Source organism: Bombus huntii, chromosome 10 (genome assembly GCF_024542735.1).
Source record: "Bombus huntii isolate Logan2020A chromosome 10, iyBomHunt1.1, whole genome shotgun sequence".
NCBI lineage: Eukaryota > Metazoa > Arthropoda > Insecta > Hymenoptera > Apidae > Bombus > Bombus huntii.
In genome coordinates, this window is record NC_066247.1 from 6,249,205 (window position 1) to 6,272,458 (window position 23,254).

Genomic DNA, 23,254 nt, shown 5'->3' on the forward strand with positions numbered 1-23,254 from the left:
ATATAATAATCAAAGTTACACGACGTTATAGCAGTAAAATATACGCACACATTGAATAAAACAACAGAAAGTTTTCCGCTACTGTCCAACAAAGCGATGACTGTTAAAGGTGCAAATATGAAATGCAAATTTCGCGCCAAAAAACAGCTACAACGTACAGGTTATTTTCGCGGATTAACATAGGAAAGTTTTTGGTTCGATAGAAAAACAATAATGAATAGTCAGTTGTCACTTTTTCTCCTCTTTATAATTATCACACGCTAATGAGATGTAATCTCAAATCGTTATGCGAATTCATAAACATAAATAAAGATTAATACTATCTTTACTTCTAAAAATTACTAAAAATTACAAATTATAACGAGTACTCTACATTAAATATGACCCAAATGCATAGAAATCCACAATCTATATAATATATAATGTATGTTTCTTCTTTTCAATGAAGTGTATTCAAAAAGCACGAAACACGATATTAGATGTCAAACTGTCAGCGATTCTGTCGGCATCGTAAACCGCTATTATATGTTAAATTGCAACATGTAACGTTAGCTTACCTTATTCAACTGGGGATTTTTTAGATGATCAATACCACGTAATAAACTAGAACAGACGACATCGCCCTGTCCCCGCTGACCAAGTTGATCCCTTTGAAGGCTCGACATCATCGAAGATTTACTGTCACACTCTAAATGAGTACTGGAGCTTTGGAGCCTGGAAATAACGAGCGTAGTTTAAAGCTGATTGAGGAGGGATGTCGGTACGGTAGAACTACTGGGTACAACCAGTAGAAGAGAGTAGCGTTGCGACGAGGTGAGGTTAGGGTGCGGGGAGTGAACCTCAGTCACGTATCTATCACATGAGCCAATAATCGAATCTGATTGCGCCTCTTTTTTATTTCGAAATTGCATTCGTAATTCAACTTATTAATACGATTTTGTGGAGTAATGAGTGTTTACAGTCGGGCAATGATAAGTTTTTCATCGAGAGTTTATCGTAGGGGCGAATCGTCGGTATAGTGCAATAAAGTTCTTCTTTCTAGGAATTTTTATTTATTTTCGCTTAAATATAAATTGTTGACCACAGATGCGGTTTTTGCTATCAGATTGTGTCTGTTTTGTTGGAACTTGGTCGAGACAGGAAAATGGGAGTATACATGAACACGGTACACTTGCTACGTCACTGAACATATAACTAGTTTAGCGCAATCGCGGCTATCGCGCAGTCGCGCGACTTCGCCCATCGAACGAAAATTGTTCGCGTTGTGTTTGCTGGCCATGAATTACATCATGGATATCTAATAGAAAAATTAAGTAATTGTAATGTCTATATCTACTGCAAATTATAACAATTATAATAAACATATTAGGAATATCTTAGAATAGAGAAAATATTGTTATAGCGAAACAAATTGAACCAGATTGTATAAACATTAGTTACATGGTATTTACTTAAATAAATGGAGCAATAACAAAAAATTCTACACTAAATACATATTACTAAATACCTTTTGCTTAGGTTTCGAACGGAACATTTTTACATTATCACCATATTTACATACTATCAAATAATCCGCGTTCACAAAAGTATACGTTACACAACTGACCAAAATCTCCGACCACTATGGTTCTAGAAACCAAAGAACACTTTTTCCCTACTATTCCCGTATAATTCCCGACACTGAAAATACTGGAATAAAGACAATAATTATGTACATATCCTATGAAGTTAAATAATTAATTTCAATATTAAATGGCGTAAATCAATGCAGAGATTAAAGAGCAAACTATCGTATTTAGTACACATCTAAACCATTTTTTGCGGTATTTAAAATACGCATGCGCCTGGTAAATTACTTTGTTAAGGATTTGTATATAGTACAATATTTAATGGTAATAATAATAGTAATAATAATAGTAATAACCACAACTATATAGACTTATGTAGTCGGTTAAACATTCAAAATGTTGATTTTTACCTGTTGTTAATCTGAATGTGTCTACACTCTGGTTCAAGGTTTCGAGTCGCATAACGTAAGTAACTCGACTGACGAGAAAAACTAGGAAATTGACATTCTAACCGCCTGAGCAAATGCTTCCACGACATACTCGAATTTTCCGTATGAATTGCCACTCATTCGATCAAACATCTTTCGATAAACTGTTGTATCGATTGCTACGAATGAGGTTGGACCGCACTACTCGTATAACCTTCGCGCTATATTGATAACTTAATAGTATATATGCATGTCACGTGATCATCAGGCAAGAATATGAAAGTTCCATTTTTGTAAATATTTATCTTAAAAAATTGTCATTGGCTCAAAAATCTATCTACATTACATCGTATGACTGGCTATTAATGTTTTGAAATAAAAAAAGATATTTTCTTATATAACGACTGTATCAGAATTGGCATGTGATTTTATGTGATTGTACCTTATATATTTTTATCCATTTATTTTAATTTAAAAAAATTTTAGTATACGTATATATGTTATCTTTCGTATTTTACAATTTTATATAAATTTGTGTTCCTCTATTAAAGATACTATTTCTAGCGAACTGACGATGTATTATGAAATTATAGACAATGTTATGTATGCTTTCATCATGATATTTCTCACGTTTTGATTTTCAATTCATAAATGTCTCTATTGTAAAAAGTAAAAACGAAATTGATAGCATACTTATTTGACTTTTTACGTTACAGTAATTGACCAAATACTAATTTCAGTTGTACACACATGTACGACGTAGGTCGGTAACCTGCCATCGCATAACATGTCATTGAAATATTTAGCATATTGGAAAATTTCAGCCCACAAGTTACAATTGCAAAATCTAATGTTTACGTAAAGTATTTATACATTTTTTGAAACTGATGAAACATCATTATCACGCGAGTGATATTAAACGTAATAATTGCTCGCGTGTACCGATAAGAGAGAACTCGTAAAACCTTATGATAAAACAAAAGATGCACATGTGACAATAAAAATAAGCGTGATCAGCGAACGTTTCTGTAGACTTCCATAAGCGGTAAATTATAAAATAATAAAATATCGTGACACATCAATGTTTTGAAGGAATCATTATTTCAGAATTCATTTAATTGCTTCGACATCCGATAATATCCGTATCATTTATTTATTTACAGAGCAAAAGTATAAGACTCGTGTTTTACATTACTTTCTGTTTCGGTGGTTTATTTTTGATATCCACACTTTCCTCCGTATTAAGTTTCTTTTTTAATTCGATATGAGAATAAATGAACCGATTAAAATTTATATGACTTAGCAATCACAAATGCAACAGTATCTCTTGTAGACATACAGCGAAAACAATGTGCAATCAATGTTTTGCATATCTTTGTTTTGTCTCGAATTATGTCCAGCGGAACGGCTTTATTTATCACTAATTTTCCCACCGATGGAGGATTAGTGATATAAATGCTTCCCATACTTAATTCACTCATACGACGCGACTACGGTTTATTATCATAATCGAACATACGTATATACCAACATTCTTTTCGCCATTACCGGACGGCATTTCTACCGCTGGAAAAAACATCCTGTCATTAAATAAAATATTATATATTCGTCAACATCTGGTTTTTCACAACTGAATAACTCAACATTCTCAAGAATATAATATCTCATCACTCACATTCTGCGACGTACTCCATCACGCATATCCTTCGAATGCAAGGTTCCCATTGGTGATTAATACGATTTAAATTTTATGACGAAACTTGATGAAACTCAAAAATAACGATTGATCATAATTTAGAGGGAATGATAGTTCACTTGACAACGAACACTGTCTGTTTTTGTCGCGTAGAAAATGATGAACGTTTTCTTTTGAAATCAATTTTGTTCGGTGAAATCGATCCCACCAAGCACGGATAGATCGCAAACGTGACTGACGTACACTCGAGCATGTAGCTAAAGCAACCTGTGTGCGCTTGCTCGATTATTGCAACTTCGTCATCATAGAAATTGGTCTTAAGGTCGCTAAGTTTTTTTAAGATTGATCCAGGCTCGAAGGATATGAAATTTCCACCTGTTACGAAATCTACCGTAGTAAATCATTAAATTGCTGTTTCTTACGTTGTAAATAATAACTCGATAATTTAAGATAACGATATAAATTTATAGAAATTCAAACGGTATTATATGTAATGGTGAAAGGATTGTAATAACACGTTTTTATAATTCGTGCAGTTGGATCGATAAAGCGTGAAATTCTTATTTCTCGCAATGGACACGTGTCGGGTAGAGGGTATAAACATTTACTTCGTTAATTTTCGGATCATCGTTATTCTTTCTTCCTTTCGATGATAATATATCTGAATTATTTGCGTATACCGTTGAGAAAGACCAGAAAATGATAAAATTGTAATTATACACATACGTAAGCGATTCCACTTTCCATCGTGGATAAGAAATACGATTCTGTACTTTGTACGTTTATGTGACGGAATATTATATAAAGAACACATTAAATTGAATATTCAAATCTCATTGAAATGAACAATTTATAAGTAGAATCTATAAATGTAGAATTTATAACTAGAGATTTTAAGATCTTCGAATAGATAATTATTAAAAATGCAGATTGCGATGTTTAAACACGAAGAAACTTCAAAATCAATAGATATATGTACCTTTTAAGTGATAAGATAGTAAGAAAACATTGCGATCTTTACATGAAGATACTATTATGTTTCTTGTTGTCAACAGGTTATTAATGATACACTTTGCGATACTAGGATCTTCTATTATGAGTTATCGGTTGCAAGTTTTCTATCGCAGGCAAATGTAAAGGTGAGAAATCGAAACGTAATAACAACTGTAACGAATATCGTTTGACACAGCAGCCTGACATTATTTTTACAGGTAAATATTAATTGGTTGGATTATTGCTCGACATGAACTATAAAATGCATATAAACATATTATCAAGCTTTATAATCTTCTGTGCAAACAAACATATGTAAGTATTATATTAACAAAATAGTAAAATATTAAATCAAGATCGTAGGATTGCTCGCACTTATACGAATTAATTATGTACTCACTCTGACGAACTTTCGTCGTTGTCCTCGGGATCTGTAGTTTCTGGACATACTGACCTATAATCAAATAAATTAAAGAAAATCTATGATGCTTCGGTGCAATTAATTGACCTACTTGAAGCATTCCATCTCTTTTTAGTTTCTGATGCAAACGTCTCAAATGTGACACATACCGATTTCAACGAGAACCTTCATTTCTTTCTGCATATCGAAAAACAATTCCACTCTGAGAAATATTGTTTTCATTTCTTTTTTATAGAAGTGAATTTTTTAAATTTCTTTAAATATTTAAACACTGTTACAATTATTATTAATCGATCATTAATTGATAACTATTATATGTGCACAAAAAGAAAAAGTTATGCAAAAATGCAACGCAAATTTAAATTTAATTATCAATTAGAAATTGACAGCGATGTATTGGCACGTACAGGCAAGTAGCCAAATTTTTATTTTAGGATGGGAAAAATTTAGAACATTAACAATGGAGGAAGTATAATTATAACTATACTTGTGGTTAAACAGACAAGTATTCGAGAAAGTTTATGTGGTTTTTACTTTTGTTATTATACATTATTCATATAGCTTGCTGTACATCATTCATTCCACTACAATTTATTTATTTATTTCATTGTTTCTCTCTAGAAATATTTGAAATATGCGTACTTATGTTCCGTGTGACCTAATTCTCTTCCTTTCATCAGCGTACTCCTTCCACTTTCAGTCGCTGTAAATGAAGAATCATGTATGTATTCGCACAATCATCTTATTATCTTTTGCTATCTATGCGAAAGTAAACCATGCAGAGTATACTTTCACCATTATATGGGATAATTGCTTATTAATCACGTAATCAGTACAGTGAAAGTTGAAACTGCTTGCGGACAGCTAGTTCCTCCTTTCATGTAGCATTAATATTTTGCACACACTAATTACTGTAGTATTTCTATTAATGGACCTCATATTTTTTTTTTTTTTACCAAGTACATTCACGTACATATGTAATAAAAGATATCGTTTGGGAATATTATGTAAGAATTGTATAAAGTTACGAATACACATATATCACGAAAATATTGTTACATTTTCGCCGAATGGAATTTGCACTGATACGTAAATGTTGTTTAGCAAATATGAAATCGGAATTCACGCACGAAATCTAATGGGGATAAATGGGAATCGAAATCCGAAAACCGATCAATGTGGTCATAGTTCAAAGTGGTAAACATTGAGTAATAAATGATATTTATCATTCATTCAGGAATAAAACATTGGAGTTTAAATATTTCTTAATTATTCATAATTTCCATATACTGATAAGGTATCGCTCTTTGAGAATTATACTATATTGAGTATCATATTCAGTTAGTATTTTATTATGTAAATTATTTCAAAAATGATCTTCTCTACACGAATTATTAACGAGAATGTTTATACAGAAGTAGTTACATAATTTTTTAACATTTTTAAATATATTTTAATATTAACTAATTCTATTTTCTTATTACTAATTTATCAAGACGTAATTGTTACATGGCTCGTTGGTCTAGGGGTATGATTCTCGCTTCGGGTGCGAGAGGTCCCGGGTTCAAATCCCGGACGAGCCCACGTGATTTATTTTTTGTTTTTTCTTTTTGATACACTTAATCTTATTCTCATTATATATTAATATTCTTGTTATTTAGTAATTTATACTAAATATTTATTTTATTTCGTAAAAATTAGGGTTTGAATTAATAGTACGGATTATTCCATGAAACTATCGATAACATCAAATATGGCGCTCGCATGGAACCCATTAAAGAAACACAGTGACCGCGAAAGGTATATTTATTAAGGCATTAAAGCATTTATCGTATCACTTGGTATTTTATTTTTTATAGAAATATTTAAATAACTGAATTTATGTTAATATACTTTATTTATTATATATGTATACGAGTACGATCAGCTGCATAACCTCTCTGACATGAAACTGACAGCTGTATAATAATTTGTTGTAGATGGATTTGTATCTATCCGGTATACCTAAATAGTAAGAGAACTCTAGCAGGGGGTCGGAAACTTCCAAAAGACAAATGTGTCGAAAATCCAACATATCAAGAAATTCGTGATGTTTTGGTAGCAGCTGGTTTCAACGTTGGAGTAGAAAACAAACGACATCCACGAGAACGTAGCAAAGAATTATTATTTCGCGGACGTATTCGCGTACAACTCAAAAATGACGATGGTACTCCTGTGAAACCAGAATTTCCCACTAGAGATTCGGTTTTGGCATATGTGGGCACGACCATTCCAAAGTTAAAAACTCGACAAGGAAAGCAATCCAGTGGTGAACAATCTTCTCAGCCATCAAGTTCATCGTCAAAGAAAGGAAAAGGAAAGGGGAGAAGATGATAAAGATATATAATATCACTAGAACATAAAAATATTTGTTACTTATGTATATTTTTGTGTTGAAATGAGAATTATTCTCACGTACAAAAATATTATATTACAAATTGTACAAACCTTTTAAAGGGAAGTTTTAAACTGAATGCATTCATACATACAAATATCTTAAAACTTTTGTTAAATTCTTTTATTATTCATCATTATTTTGTAATCCTGATAGTCGTGTTAATTGTTTGTTTTCATTTACATCTTGGTACTTTACTATTGAAGGAATTTGTTCGATCGTTTTGAATATTCAAATTATTATTCTCAGAATTAGAAGGTAATTACTTCGATGAACCAGTTGGAGACTGTAATGCTGTTTCTGTATTGTGTGGTACATAGTGCACTATATAACCACTAGGGGGAGGATGAGATACTGGAAGATATGGTTCGATCATACTCGATAGTGGAACCTGTAAATTTAATATACATATGATAGAATTTTCCCAAGTTTAATAGCGCTTGTAGCAAAGTAGTACGTACATTCTTGTCGGAATTTGGTTGAGCTAATCCTACAATAGGTGATTGTCCAATTGGAAACATTAAATTGTTCTTAAGATTTTTCCTTGCTTTTCTATTTTCTCGTGCCTCAAATTTATTAAATATAAGTATGAAATAGAATTACAAAAATATATGAATTACATTACATTACATTTTGTATTACTTACTTCATTGATACTTCTAAGAAACGATCCATTTGGGTGCAACATATCTTGGAGCTCTGATCTGGCATTTATTAACTCACTTACTGGCGCACTAACTGTTTTTACTAATGTACTAGGAATATCATGTAATGTGTTGATATGTGGATGTAAATCAGGGTGTAATACAGATTGTAAAAAATTATTCCCTAGCAAATGTGGTAATCTACTTATTGTATTTAAAGCTGGATGTAAAATGGAATTCAAATGCGGAGGAATAGGTAGTGGAGGAATATGTGGTACTGGAGGAATATGTGGTGGAGGAATATGTGGTAGAGGAATATGTGGTAAAGGAGCCCCAACAATAGAATCGGATGAAGTTGTGTTTGAATCCTGTTCATTTATAAGTAAATCTGTATTAGTCTTAATAGTAGGATTACTTGTTTTTTCTGTATCATTGTCATCATTATTTGAATCACAATCTTTTACGAAATGTGCATGACCTTTTAATGGTCCTCCAGTGAGAAAATAGTTTGCAACTTGGTGAGCATCACCTGAGGATTATTAATATATTGATATATGTTAATAATTACTTGTAGTTCTCTTATTGCAGTTACCTAGTTTAAGATGTCGATTAGAGCTTGATACACCACGCGAATCTCGCTGCTTTTGTTCAGTCAGTGCTTTGGAGTTGGTACTCAAATCAATTTCCTTCAATTGCTTTCCAGAACGTATATTGTAATCTAACAAAGCAAATTAATATATACAATGTAATACTTTTCTTAAGGCATTACCTTTATAGCCATGGTACGCACTAGAATAATTGAACTTTATTGATGTAAATGGTTGTAAATTGTGAATTTTAGTGCAAGAGACATTGTGTGTATACACTACAATATGATATAAAATAAAGATTAATGATATTAATCTATAGTACTTCATGTTACACATAAACAATTTGGACACATCAAAGAATTCAATTGCAATAAGCTTTGAAGTGCTTTGAAGCGCAAATTATGCACTGGAATCTGATGTGGTTTTACCTGACATTTATTGATTTTGCAAGAGAAAATTTGCTGACGTTTTATAAACAATTCTTTTCCTTTATCATAACATAAATGCTTACATTAATATATACAGTTGTAGGAATTACATCAGATCTTAAACAATTGAGTAATAATGATTCATGTAACATGCATACTTTTATGTAGATTTTTTATATGAAATCATTATCTTTTGCTTTGTTCAATTTATTATTGTTTATCGCAAAAGTTATTATCTTCTCAAGTTTGTATTTCATCACATTATATTTGAAAAAAAAAATTAAAGTATTAAGAAAAGAAAATATAAAGATTAAAGTTATAGAAAATTATATCTGTTGAACGAATACATATAAAGTGTTGTAATCAATGAAAGGAAATATATAAAAAAAAACCTTCACCGTGACAATGTTTTACACATTGCCGTGACCAGGATTCGAACCTGGGTTACTACGGCCACAACGTAGGGTCCTAACCACTAGACGATCACGGCTATTGAAGGTTGTGGAAGACATGGTTATTTTTCTAAACACTAGAAATATATTTATTTTTCTCTCAAAAGTATTAATTTAATTTATTTATTCTTAAATGAAATACTTTTAGGAGAAATCAAATTCTAGACTAAATTAATATAAGTACGACATATACAGTATTTATTTTATATACATTAATATAATAATTATCATAATTATCAAAGCTTATCGTATATTATCGGTGATTTTTAATATCATTTGATTTTTAATATCATAGAATGGTAATGGAGTTTATTTTCATCGATTCTCTTGTACAAGTAATGATTAAAGCTCTTGTTCACAGATGGAGCTAGATGCAACTCCGATGATGAAGAAGAAATGACTCCTCGAGTCTTCTGATTTCCTGATAGTGTCCGGTTGTTAGCGACCGTCGTTGCTACCGCGGCGTCGTGGTTTTAGCAATAGTGTGTCATTCGTGTAAAGTGTAAAAAAGTAGCTCATGTAAAAGTGCTCCAAACACGACGGTTTTCGGCGATGCTTGACAAGGGGAAGATGCATGCTGCCTGACGACCGTCAAGATGTGGACTTCGAACGATACGTCTAGTCGAAGATTCCCGCGCGAATTCTGCTCAGGTATGTAACTATTTCAGTCAGTCACCATTGATAATTTTACTGGAGCTATGTCAAGTTTTCGTTACAATCTTTAGAAAACAGTACACTTCAAAGGCATTATTAACGTTCTACGGACGTTTCTCGAAACGTATGTATACTAACTACTAAAACTTCTGAAAACACATAAGTTTTTCGCTTATGGCTAGTAGCGTTTAACTTATTTCGGTATTGTTGAATACTAAATACGTATATATTCCTACGACGAGACGCTCTGTGCTGAATAAATTTTGCAATTATTAATTGAGTTTAATTTAATATAATTTTTACTTTAGGCGATCTGTAAATATCAATATCCAGATATCCTGGAATTGAAAATCACTTTCCTCGCACGAAATTAATTCGAACAGACGTTAAATGATTTGTATACTCGCGAGAAAAACTCGATTAATAATACGCTACATGGAATCTGTAAATTCACGAGCGCAACATAGCGAACGCGTATTTCACAAAACGTGTTATTACGGTTTCAGCAGTAAAAGGGTTAAACATATGAATTTCCTACATAAACATATAGCAGAAGTTTCTCTAATTACCGATAGACATTCGTACAAAGATGCTCAAGTACAGCCCTGCAAATGTTACCATCTTGTGCATTCTGTTCGCCTGGTAGCCAGTGTCTCCATAAGAGTCTATCCGAACAACCTTGATGTCATTGATATTTCAATATTTTTCTCTCCTTTTATTCCTTTTATTGTTTCCTCGTATATTTTCAAAGTGTTATTCCCCGGTGTAAATTATATTACGACTACCTAAAGTAAATTATATTTCATGAAATTTATATCAATTTATAAATAAACGAGTTGCGAATCGTTTTTAAATTTATCAAATATAAGTACATGAATATGTACGTTTAACAACAGATATAAGAAAATACTCGTGCTAATAATTTAACTGGGGTATATGTCTCAGTTGACAGGTTAACTAGTACGGTAGTTTTATACGTTTTATCCTATGGATTGCATTGGATTATGTATTTGTAGAAATGATAATACGTCATCGTACATTTAGTTGCGCATTTTTTATTTTACAATGTTATCTAGTCGTTTTTATTGTCCAGAATATTTTATTCCGTATTCATTTTATTTTAATCGTCGGTATTAGTCAATATTCATTTTAGATAATATCCGTTCCATTTTAATCATTTCAATAGATTTATTAATGAGCAGCGAATCGATTTATTCGCCGATTTAAAATATCGATGGTTTACTGCATAAATATCGTATGGCCATATTTGGCAGAGTTTTTACACGCGACAAATAGTTATTTACTGTTTCTCCATGTTGTATAAAAATCACGTTTATATCTACTTCGTGAATTTCTCAAGAATAATATATTTCTTTATCATATTTAATATGTGTAGAGATATTTTCAGGAATTATGATTCGCTCTCGTCATTTTGTGTTCCTAAAGACGATCGATGCATGATAATCAATTTCGTAAGAGCATTCATAAAGACGAGTACAACGCAGAATTTCTTTGATTATAAAGTACTATTGAATTCTTCAAACCGTTTTTGTCGAAAATGCTGAAAGTGCAGAAACGTACAATATTCGTGCAATATGCTGTCGACATGTCAAATAAACTTACAATTGTATGTATGTGATGGAAGCCTAAGCTTATCAACCCTGTTCCTAGGGGAATTGTTTGTTTTCTTTGCCTAGAATCTAGAACTAGACTCTAGATCATCGTCTATCACGTTCATATTAGTTTCTCTACAGACACGTGGAAATATGATGCATAAGCAAGTTCAAAGTATAAATGATCTTCCGACAATCGATCTTTCTTAGATGGTCTTTGTGACGCGTAACAATAATTACCGTGGTATTTTTTTTGACATATTTCATCTGTCAGATAATCATTTAGGCAATTCGATTCTCTTGTTGTCAAAAGTCAATTAATGCAAATTTGCGCTCGGTGAGAAATGTGACGTTTCCTAAAGCAACGAACGGAAGGAGTCGAGGATGACTTAATACGTATGATAGCGGAAACGCAGCCAGTAATTTGAGATCGTATCGATCGTCTATTGTCTACGTATAGCTAATACAATATGAAACAAGAATCGATAATACGGGCATGTTTATGGCACCGTCGATATCAGATATACTTATAAATAAATAAATAAATAAATAAATTTATATATATGTATAATTACGTTTATTTGTCTCCATTTTGTTTGTTTTACATTTATTTGTCTTCACTCCGCTAGTTTTACATTTATTTGTCTTCATTTTGTTCGTTTTACATTTATTTGTCCCGATTTCGTTATTTTTACAATGTTATCCTATACCTAAATCCGCTAAATTAATCCGTATTTTTATTATCATTTATTTACCGTTTTATTATCATCATTGTTGTGTAAGCGCCGCTTTTTCAATGATCTTTATTAATTTATCGATACACTTGGCACACTCTTCTACGTTCTTATGATCGATATCGTGCACCTAATTACAGCAACGAGAAGAATGATAGAATTATCGTTGTTCGGAAAGAACAATAATAGAATCGAAATGAAAGTTTGCATACCCGTTTAGCGAACTGTGACTTCAGTTTCTTGTCTTGGAATATCATCTTTTCCCCTATTCTAAGGTTCTTGAACGTCTTCGCTCGGAGCGGGCCGAATTTTCTTCGAAATTCTTTCACGCTCCCGTGGCAAGTGTTCTCAAGGTTCTGGATCTTCGCATGTATCCTACGCTGTCTTTCTCCTAGCAAATCTACTTTTTTCGTAAACTTCACAGTGTCCTTGTAGCCGTGGTAATAGTCGTTTCTCATTTGCATCGTCAACTCTCCCGTTATCTAGACGCAATTATACAACATTATTTTGTCGTATTTGGTATTTTACTTGTGTTACGAATAAAATTCCACCACTTCCCCTTAACGGTTAATAAAATTCCCTAGAAAGTTGTTGAAATTAACACGGAAATTATCGCGTCTGTTTACAGTTATTCACATTAATACTCGGGCACGATATAACATTATATCTGTGTTTCTTGCTCTGTATACGATTTAAATATCGTGTCGTTTATTCTACGTGAACACAAACCATTTACAGAGGAATATAAAAATCGATCGCGATTTTGTACAAATCAACCGCGACTGCACGGTCGAACAATATATGTAGAAATAAAAATGAAAATAGTAATTACTTGCTCGAGTTCGTTCGCTATTTTTATTTTATACGCTTCCGGCAAGTCTGGGTGTTTACTGAAAATCCTGTCGATCCGCGCTTGATTCGATTCCATCCACGAGTCGACCTTTTTGTCGATGCTCTCATTACCGTAGTCGATCAGAAACGATTCTTCTTGATTTACGTTGTCGGCTACTCTCGATAGCACCTCGCCACTCCAATACAAAACACGATCCTTTTCCTCCAATAAATCGATCCATGAGTGAGGCATACGTCCTACCGTTTGCCCCATTGTTGTTTCTGTGCGAGCATGTAACTGCCAAAATCCATATGATGGCAAATGATGTATCGGCTCAGCGTCCTCTGTCTAAAAGTCAGGTAAATACTCACAATGCTTACGGTGATCCATTACGCGTCGGATTTGCTTTGTTTTGCACGCGAGATTTAACCGAAATTTGGCAGCATATTGTTAGCTTCGTTCGACAAGGTCGTCACTTGTGCTTCTTCTAACCTTTGTTATGTGACATTTCTCCAACGAGGTTCCTGTCATGTGTACCGATTCAGCAAACCATTTAAAAAGTATTTTAACTTAAATTCGAGGTTTACGATACTTCTCACTTACATTTCTTTACATTATCAATTCCATCTTGTATACATACACAAATTTCGATACTCATATAATAATCTAATCTTTTTAGCCGAAATACTAATCATATTATATCAATTATAGCATATTATCTTAATACACTTCTCTACTCATTGACCTATCCTAATTTAACTTAAATTCGTGGTTTACGATATCCCGTTTTCAACTTGCTCGCATTATCTGTTCCATCCTATATATACATACATACAGAGATTTCAAAATCTATATAACAATTTAATCCTTCGCACACTATAAACTACCATCTACTACCGTCTACGAAACTCCAATTGAGTCTCCTCTAATCTCTCCTAATTTACATTAAAAGCAAATCAGGTATTCACATTATCATGCTCTCGGTTCAAACTCCATTCGAACTTTATCCCATCGTATAGTTTGGTTATATCGCGGCTAGGCGCTGCCTTAGTTAGCGGTTTCTCGTTTATCGTAAACCGGACAGATGGCGTTGAAAAAAAGAGAGCCGTCGCGTTGTTTTCTTCTTCCTGCAAACGTCTCCATTTTTCTTTTCACGCCGGTGGCGTTGCTTCGGTATTGTTCACTTGCGTGTAAGCAAATAACGCGGATGGCACAATAGGTGGAAACTTGGCCAGGCCGTCACAAAAGGTCGATTCTTCGCGGAGTGTCCACGAGGATTACATTGAGCGTTGATTTCACGTTATCAGACGTGGAAAAAGGAACTGGAGCGGACGTCCGGCCGTCTCGAAAGTCCGCGAAATTCAATCGGCGCACGTAGCTAGTGTCGGGGTGTCAATTCAAAGCAACGTAATCTCCGTTCAGTGCGACCAATAATCGGCTTATTGATTTCGATTCGAGGCTAAAACACCGTCCACAACAACCATTGGAACCGACGCGCGAGCTGCTTTTTTCCCCTCTACGTTCCCTGTCTTTTTTAATTGACAATCGAGCTCCTGAGCACTGGGAAGGGAGAGGCCCGCGTGGTTTTCATTTATTTTTAGCGGTGAACGTTCCGTACGCGGTATTTAAAACCGGGTAGCTTGGGAATGGACGTAATTTAATTTTCCTAAATAGAAATGACCTTTTTGTTCGCGCAACTGAGAGCGGTTTGATTGGAAAATGCTTTTTATCGCGAGTACTCGTCGTACCTGTATTATCATTGTTGCTGGTGTTTGATTTGATATTTATATATTGGTAGACAAATTTTGTCGTTATTAAAATATTTCAGAGGATTATATCGTGTAATTTATTTATACCCGATAATAATCCTTGTGTCGTAAGTAAATGAAAATTAGATTGAATTATGTAATACAAGTACAAGCCTGATCCTAAATTAGAACAATCAGGGGAAAAGAAAATTAATTTGACAGATCATCGGAAATTTATTAAACCATGCTTGGAACCTTAGACTGTAAACGAATGGTATATTCAACATCGTAGTACAAATCTCATAAATAATAATTAGTATAGTAACAAAGTTAAATATTTTCTCTATTTATATACATCGTGTTTTTCGATAATTGTTTTAATCAATTTCGTATTATTATTCGTATGATATATTCATATATACTGAGCTATTTATGTTCATATATTGATTTGAAGAAATTCCAAAGAAGACAGATTAATTAACCAACGCAACGTGCAATTAATATTCAGTTACAGTTGTGCTAACTGAATGACATTGTAATTTAATCGCCTAATCTAATTACATTTTACTCGAATTACACGATAATGATTGGATTTTACGGTAATTCAATTACAGTAATAATCATCATTCTAATTGAATTTTTACTTGAATTATTACATCGATGATTAGTACTATAATTGAATTATAATGTGTGTAACAGAATTCCAGGTCAGAACACTGTGATCTTACGTTTGTGTCTTTCAATTACATTATTCAGTTGCGCGTTGTAATCCGTACTTCAACTGCAATTGCGAATTACATCGTAATTTAATTTAATGGCAGATTCGAATTATGAATTCTAATGACAATGTAATCGAGCACGATGTAATTGAATCATCTTGTAATTATAACTCGTGGAGTAATTTAGTCGTAATTCCGTGCAACTCTGTATTTAGTATACAGAAGTTAGTTACCATTTTCATCTTCACCTAAATTTGCATCAAAATCTCTCGAAAATTGATGCGCAGCGGTCGTCAACATTAAATCAAATTTTGATGAATTGCAGCGTACAGAGCGTCGAACGAGCCGCGAAGACGTAATTTCGCGGCATGATTTATCGGGCGTTGTTTCGAAAAACAATTTCGCGTAAGAAACACGCACGACTCGTAACTCGTTCGATACACTGGCCGGGCAACTGCGAGCGCGTAGACGCGAAATTAATATCGGAAACTCGTATCTTACAATGTATTTCAATTTCGTCGGCGAGTTAATTAACCATATGAACTGCATACCTATCGTTTCATTTTCTACCATATTTTGTTTAATTTCCCTATCTACCTTGTTCGCCTGCAATTTGTTCGAACGCTGAATTGCCGGGATTTTTTCCGTGTAGAAAAAGCAGACCTTAACGCGCGCTAATTACTTGCGATTTAAACGACGAAAATGGTAGCTTTTTTACGCGCGAATTACGAGCGTGCAGAACTTTTTGCACCGCATTTTCGCTACGAACGCGAATGTGTAAACAACGATAGCTTTTAATTGCGTTTAATTACCGTGACGATCGATCCACGTAGTTGCAAATATTCAAATTCCGATGATGTTTTACGTTCGTTCCAGCGTGTATCATCCACAGGATTGCAACGCGAAATATTTCCTCTTTCGTCGCTTTGGCTGACGTATCGGAGGTTGGCAAGAGGTTTTGAAAAGCCAGAACGTAGAAACCTTGTGGAGAGCTTTCACAAACTTTTTCGTTCGACTAGTGTACCGTCACGCGTTAATTTATGACGTTTCAGGCAAGTTACGCATTTTGTAGCAACACAGTTAGAAGTGACGTTAATAACACAAGAAGTTAAAACAACGAGTAATTTATTTACGCAATGCGTGGAAATTTGACACTAGAACTGCCAACGATTAAAATGTAAAACTTGTATTAAAGAAATTAAAGCGCGACAGATGGGACAAAGTTTATAATGCAATAAGAAACATAAGCTTTTATTAATGTATTTTGCAAAGAATCATTGAAAAATGTAACGTTGTACGTGTATAAAATTTCTATGAAAAATTGTGAACTGGTCATTTTATCATCGATCATTCTGGCAGTTTTAGCGTTAAAAATTTGCTAGGATGATGAGAAAGGTGATATTGTTTTATGACAATTAACAGATAAATTTGTTAAATAATTGTAATAAATACATAGCTTAGTATATCGTAGTTTATTTACGAAATTCGGTCTAAATGTTTCTTCTTTGCTAGACTTTTAGAAGGTGGTTGGTCCGTGTGGTTTTGCGTTTCGATTTTGACCGCTTTCGAATTTCGAATCTCGTACAACGTTCCATTCGTTGTTTTAAAATACGAATTGACCTATAAACCGCAGCCTTCAAACGATATCCATTTTCGAAAGTTAATCCCGGGCAAAAAGAATTCCTCGCTCGTCTGGTGGTTAGTTCGATCCACTCGAAACGCTTAAGTTTTGTCTAATTGTCGTCGTAATCGAACGTAAGAATCAGTCGAACGTTCACCAATTTGGAAAGTAATTAAATTAATTAGAAAATTAATCGATGACATGTTTTTAAATTCGTACGTTCCATAGAACACATGGCGTGCTTCAACTTTCTACGTTTAACTGTGTCAACCACGTTAACTAATTTAACTATGGCACGTTCTAAAATTTCCAAGTTTCATAGAACACTTTGACGTTTTTCGAAATTCCCACGTTCTATGCAACACTGTGACATTTTTTTAAAATTCCTACGTTCTACGAAACGCTATACAACTTTTTTAAAATTCGTACATTCGCTGAAGCATCACGACATTCTTGAAATTTGCAGGTCGTATGGAACGCTACAGCGATCTTTTTCGTAACAGCAGTAAAACACTACGACATTCTTTCGAATTCGTAGGCTCGCGTGTTAAATGATAGGCAGGTTGCAAACTTTCGATCAACGATATTACACTCTAACGTTTGATTCCTGTCGTCCACGAAGAATTGCAAGCGAGCTACGTAATTTCGATGACAGCGTGGACATCGCTTAATGTTGTCTCTGACCGACACTGTTATCCTATCCGATACTAACCACACGTTAGCCTACGTCATTTGTGCGTCACACGCGGTTGCGTATGCACCTGCACACCTGTATATCCGGCACACGCGTACACACACGCGCGTGTACACACTCGGGGAACGTAGTTCGTTATACGGCACATGTTGTCCCGTAGCTACACGTAACCCACCGAGATTGCTACTCTTATTGTTAGTCAGTCACTTTGCGCCTCTGCAAATAGCGGTGGTTCCAAGGGAAAAACGCTTGGCCGTGGTGCAACGTGAATCTGAATAATAAAGATTCAAATCGACGTGCACAACCTTTCAGAACGTTAGCCAGAGTGTCGTTTAGATGGTGAAATTAATTAGGAGGAGAATTTTGAAACATTATTTGACATTATTTGGTCAATTTCGAGAGGAAAGTATTTGCAGGTACAGCGGTGTGTAAAAATATTTTGGTAGAGTTGTATCTTGTTCCGTCGCAGGATTAGAGATCAGAGAAATTTCAGTTAATTTTGTTAGATCGAAGTTGCTAGGAATTTTGTATTTACGCGAGATAACGATAGTAGAAAATTCGAATAGATTGTCATATTTAAGAAGAGTTTCTTATCCTCTTTGACGGGCGATATGCTTGGTATTAAAGAAATTATCACTCCTTTGCAGATTTTTCTATATTTCGTTGAATTTTTTCGTGTAAGATAGAAAATCGCGCAGCTACGGAAGAAAATTTTAATGCATTTCTATTCCACGAGGTTTATTCAGATTCTCGGTATCAGAGATTCAAGTATACTCGATATATTCACGTAGAGGGTAGAACGATTGAACGTAATTTTATGGAACTTCACTACTCTTTACAAACTTTCCGATTGAAATTCTGCGTAAGTCCTTAAATGAAATTTGTAAGAAGAAACCCGGAAGAAAGTTAAGTGACCGTAATGCTTTCTCGAGTTTCCATTACCAAAGGGATCAATCTCTGTCTTGTCAAGACAAGAAAATTCCTACGTGCATACGCGGCTGATACGACCAGACTAATTCACGACACGAAACTGAGTGATACCTTATCGCGACATTAATTTTTCAACAGCGATACCGATATATTTCTCGTCTGGTTGATGTTAGTTGTAACACGGCTGCCACATCAGCTGAACGTCTTAACGTCTCAACTGAGACGATCTACATCTTTCTTGCTCCCTTTGGAGCTGTTAATCTTCTGGGCGTCTGAATTCACGTCGAATGCGTTATCCGGCTCGCCTGATGGCTGTATCCATGAGAGACGATGTAATTAAGGCAAAGTCCAATTATATCCGTTGCAAAGACGCGACTGCGGTCTTGCCTCTTTATGAAATTCACGAAATACGCTTTACGAAATTCTGTTGTGTCGTGAGACGCGTTATCAGACAACAGTTAAGAGGCTTTAGCTTTACACGCGATTGCACATTGGACTTTTAAACCTATTACGACGTAATAGGCGATACTCTGGTGGAAATTGTAATTTCAAAAGGTGTTTGCTCTCTCGTACTTTCGTATTTTTTGTCTTGGATAAAGCGCGAGGATTTTATTCTTTAGAGTGGTGTAATACGTACTTTGTTTCTCTACGTTTTGGACTTTGGGAGTTTCATTTTCCTGTTATTGTCGCGTCTTGTAGGAAATTAGCAGAGCTCGTTTGCATAATTCGATTAATAACATGGGTGAAAATTAACAGCATCGAATTTCATAATGAGATTGTCGAATAAATTGTACAAATTACAAGTCAAGTTGTTGTTTATCCTCAGTTGTACGAACTCGTAACCGAGCCTCTATTATTCGAATCACGCTCGAGCTTATTTTCGGTCACGCGAACGCGTATCCGCAAGTCGCTACTTTTGTCTAAGCTGACATACAATTTGACGCAATTTGTGTGGAAATTGTGGCTGGATTTCAGTTATTCGAACGTCAACCTCTATTATCGAAACTCGTAGCAGCAGCTGGTGAAGCCAGTAAGCTTTTATCGTTCAAAACTCATCGGTTGTGTGAAATATTTTGTTCCCCGATCGCGCCACCGGTTCGGGAAAACCAAGTTTCACCGTATCCTATTTTGAATAAAACTGGAAGATTATAAAATTATCGTATGTATATGACACCATAAGATTTAATGTTTGTTAAATATTATATCGTATTCGTGAACCATTTCTTCGAAAATGTTTATCGACGTCATTCCACATCGTAGACAATTTTCCGGTCCATGAAATTTGTCTGAGTTTAAACACCCTGAAAATATAGTAACGTAGGTGATCCACTGGGACGACCACTGAATCAACGTGTTAATTGGTAAACTATCGCGCAAGAGTGGTCACGTCGGTCCCAACGCAGTGGAATCCGCTTACTACGGTCGCTTTGGGTCACTTGCAATTTTTGATAAGAATAACCGGCTGAATTCAATTTATTTTTACCGATATAAATTATCCAAGCCAATTTACTACGAACAATTACGATACTTGTACACTTGTGAAAAAAGAAACAGTTACACATTTATCCACTTATAAACAAACTGTTGTATAATAACTGTTTTATTTCTTATAAACAACTGGCTTTGAAGACAACATAGAATTTATTTGAGAAACTTTGTCGCTTGTTTGCTCTTGTCGTTAGCTCCTGAATATAGCTCGCATAGTCTTCTTTTCCAACCTTCCAGCAACGTACATCGATGTCCGCGTTTATGTCGCCGTAACGATATGCTTTGAAAAGATAAATGTGCGCCCGTCTATTTCCGTATCTTCTGAGAATTCTTGCCACGCACTCGTGTAAAAGACAAGCGGCGTGCTTGCGTTAAGGGTAAGTTTCGAAGGAAAGTCGCATTTTTAGTACGAATGTGCTAAGATCTCTTACCATTTGTCGATTCCAACAGCCGAAACATGATTACAGTAGGTCGATTATTTTCAATCAACTGTCAATATAGATATGTTTTGCAACCGATTGATTATGAAGACAATAACCATGACCATTCATAACGTTATCCGTGATTGCCATAACCGGATCCCTGTGTACTTACGGTGGCTACAAAAGCTACTTCTCGTACACACTCTTTCTCAACAAGTCCCACGTTTCATTTTCGCAATATCAATCGTTTCTCTCGTTCAGCCTGTACAGTCTTGTGAAACTATTAGGTTTCCTGAAAAGTGTTTTTCTTTTACAGACTCGTCTTTTACAACTTCTACAAATGCATCTTTATACACACGTGAAACCTAATCTGTCGAACGTTGTGATCTTTATTTTGATAGAACAAAGGTCCATTATTTCCTTATAAAACGAAAGAAACTTTTCGGACGACCTAGTACCATTGAACAATACGAATTTCGACATTAACTCGAGCCGAATTTATCAGCGTATATAAACGTCATGTAAATAAAAGTACAAATTCTAAGAGCGTTGTACATCGTTGCAGCTTTCTAATACGACTACCCACGAGAGTGACGACGAAATGGAAATGCCTTAAACCGAGTGAAAATGGCGTTGGTCTGTTGATAGGAAAGGCAAGAACGTGGCGGATTATAGAGCGGGACAGGCTTTTTCCATATATCGTGCGACACATTTAACGACGCGACTGGCGTTTAGTCGTGGGTACAAACACGTGAAAATTTCTATAAGCCGGTAACACACACGCCGTTAGGGCTCGCTTTATGGCATCGTTCGAGCGACAAATTGCACTAAAAATAAACGTTTGCGCTCGGTTACCACCTGACTATTCGTGCGTGCGAAGGTGGCCTCGAACCGCTCGTGTGCCGTGTACATGACAAGCTTCCCTTTGAAGTGTAGACGATTGGAAGTCCCGCAGGCTTGCGAATTATGTAGCCGTTACGTTTTTACAGCATGACCTACCTCCACGTCGCGTGAAATTCTCCTCCCTCCCTCCCTCCCTCCCGTTGCTGCCCAACTGTGCCTCGATGGATTTATTTGGAGCAACGTCGTCGTCGAGTCGACGAGCCTGCACGACGTATTGGCTCGTCGAGAAATTAACCGTACTCGCCGGGGGTGTCTTCCTTTCGCCTAGCCTTTGTTCGTTGTCCTATTAGAAGCTAGCGAAATCGTACTTGAATAGCCGAATCTTATACTTGTACGTTCAGAAGTACTGGCACATCTGCCGGTTACATTTTTTCTTATTTTAATTTCAAGATTATGTTTCAAAGGTAAAGGATATGGCAAGTCAGTAGACCCGATGTAGAGCATCTTTCAGGATGTTAGTCGGAGTGTTACGAATTTTGGAAAATTATTTATTTCATTTAAAAAGAAGGTCGTTTAAAAAGAGAAGGAGAAACGGTCGAAGGTAGAGGTACGTGTCGTATTTCTGCAAGATTAAGGGTCAGAGAGCGCATGATCATGCGCGGCCTATACAGTTCTCTAATTAAAATTCTATCGAGAAAGTTTAAGGTGCGGTGATTAGTAGGCAGAGTGACGATACTTGTATAAATTTGCACTTTTATGAAAACAAGCAGAGGAATGGAATATAAATGCAGATTTGTTGGTTCGTTGTTGTTTTGAGTCACGTCGATTGCCAGATCGTTGGCGTCATGGAACTGTGGGCGTGAGATCTGCGAGATCGTTTCATTCTGTATAACGAAACGAGTATTTTATTGTGCTCGCTTCGCGCGTGTATCTTTGCATATTAATATACACGCACGTTGATATTTTTCATAAACACACGAACATCTGCGCTCTAGCGATCACGACATTTGCGACAACGAAAGAAAGAATAAGTGTTAACGATTTTACGCGAGATGTTTTATATCTTGAAAAAACAAATAGATACGGTCGATCGAAGGGAAACAGGCAATTAAAGGCATTTAAATAATCAGCAGATTATAGCAAAAAATATTCGATCAAATTCTATTACACATTTCTCATTGGGTTCGAATGGCAGATCGGACGACTAAATATTTTTCATTTTCGTTGAGAAACACTTGAAACGTTTACGCGAAAAATCACGCGTATTTCGTGCTGCTAGTTAAATATTTTCGAAATATCACC

The 23,254-nt window shown here is 35.0% G+C and overlaps 4 protein-coding genes, 1 long non-coding RNA gene and 2 other non-coding genes across 14 annotated transcripts in view; 3 read left to right on the forward strand and 4 right to left on the reverse strand.

Moving 5' to 3' along the window:
• LOC126870212 (NADP-dependent malic enzyme) overlaps window positions 1-3,935 on the reverse strand; it is a 15,611-nt gene extending 11,676 nt beyond the window's left edge. The window contains exons 1-3 of one of the 3 annotated variants that reach the window (XM_050627713.1): window positions 1,979-2,202; window positions 1,508-1,689; window positions 558-714 (exon numbers count right to left, since the gene is read on the reverse strand). In XM_050627713.1, the coding sequence (XP_050483670.1) occupies window positions 558-668 (111 nt within the window). In that variant the 5' untranslated portion in view covers window positions 669-714; window positions 1,508-1,689; window positions 1,979-2,202. Of the gene's footprint in view, window positions 1-557; window positions 715-1,507; window positions 1,690-1,978; window positions 2,218-3,671 lie in introns of those variants that run through there. The other 2 variants (XM_050627712.1, XM_050627711.1) reach the window with 2 other exon arrangements.
• Window positions 3,936-6,617: 2,682 nt separating this feature from the next.
• Trnap-cgg (transfer RNA proline (anticodon CGG)) lies at window positions 6,618-6,689 on the forward strand. Its single transcript has one exon. It is a non-coding gene; the product is annotated as a tRNA-Pro (tRNA).
• On the forward strand, window positions 6,647-9,086 carry LOC126870234 (signal recognition particle 19 kDa protein). The gene is made up of 3 exons (XM_050627758.1): window positions 6,647-6,906; window positions 7,086-8,702; window positions 8,773-9,086. The coding sequence occupies exons 1-2, from the start codon at window positions 6,836-6,838 to the stop codon at window positions 7,477-7,479; spliced, it is 465 nt and encodes a 154-aa protein (XP_050483715.1). The 5' UTR covers window positions 6,647-6,835; the 3' UTR covers window positions 7,480-8,702; window positions 8,773-9,086.
• LOC126870529 (histone-lysine N-methyltransferase SETD1B-A-like) lies at window positions 8,078-8,915 on the reverse strand (the record flags this gene model as incomplete). The annotated part of the gene is made up of 2 exons (XM_050628328.1): window positions 8,078-8,713; window positions 8,777-8,915. Coding segments are annotated over 2 exons (696 nt in total), but the record flags the coding sequence as incomplete, so codon positions are not given.
• Window positions 9,087-9,620: 534 nt separating the features above from the next.
• Window positions 9,621-9,692, reverse strand: Trnah-gug (transfer RNA histidin (anticodon GUG)). Its single transcript has one exon. It is a non-coding gene; the product is annotated as a tRNA-His (tRNA).
• A 218-nt stretch (window positions 9,693-9,910) lies between these two features.
• Window positions 9,911-23,254, forward strand: part of LOC126870243 (uncharacterized) — a 48,040-nt gene continuing 34,696 nt past the window's right edge. Inside the window, exon 1 of the long non-coding RNA XR_007691242.1 lies at window positions 9,911-10,305. This is a non-coding gene — a long non-coding RNA (uncharacterized LOC126870243). The remainder of the gene's footprint in view (window positions 10,306-23,254) is intronic.
• On the reverse strand, window positions 12,470-21,779 carry LOC126870226 (uncharacterized). 6 transcript variants are annotated; one of them, XM_050627748.1, is made up of 4 exons: window positions 21,468-21,779; window positions 13,488-21,371; window positions 12,868-13,137; window positions 12,470-12,785 (listed from the first exon to the last, which is right to left on the reverse strand). In XM_050627748.1, exons 2-4 carry the CDS (start codon window positions 13,758-13,760, stop codon window positions 12,690-12,692), a joined length of 639 nt encoding a protein of 212 aa, XP_050483705.1. In that variant the 5' UTR covers window positions 13,761-21,371; window positions 21,468-21,779; the 3' UTR covers window positions 12,470-12,689. The 6 variants fall into 6 exon arrangements, with proteins under 6 accessions (XP_050483705.1, XP_050483706.1, XP_050483703.1 ...); XM_050627749.1 differs by having other exon boundaries at window positions 13,488-20,967; window positions 21,119-21,779; XM_050627746.1 differs by having other exon boundaries at window positions 13,488-21,028; window positions 21,119-21,779.

What these genes read in the sequence shown, in the direction of transcription:
- LOC126870234 (XM_050627758.1), top strand. Translation starts at nt 6,836, where the DNA reads ATGAAACTATCGATAACATCAAATATGGCGCTCGCATGGAACCCATTA. An exon ending in AAACACAGTGACCGCGAAAG is followed by an intron (nt 6,907 to 7,085) that starts GTATATTTATTA and finishes AATTTGTTGTAG; the next exon opens with ATGGATTTGTATCTATCCGG.
- LOC126870226 (XM_050627748.1), bottom strand. Translation starts at nt 13,760, where the DNA reads ATGGGGCAAACGGTAGGACGTATGCCTCACTCATGGATCGATTTATTG. An exon ending in TAGCGAACGAACTCGAGCAA is followed by an intron (nt 13,138 to 13,487) that starts GTAATTACTATT and finishes AATTGCGTCTAG; the next exon opens with ATAACGGGAGAGTTGACGAT. An exon ending in AGTCACAGTTCGCTAAACGG is followed by an intron (nt 12,786 to 12,867) that starts GTATGCAAACTT and finishes TGCTGTAATTAG; the next exon opens with GTGCACGATATCGATCATAA.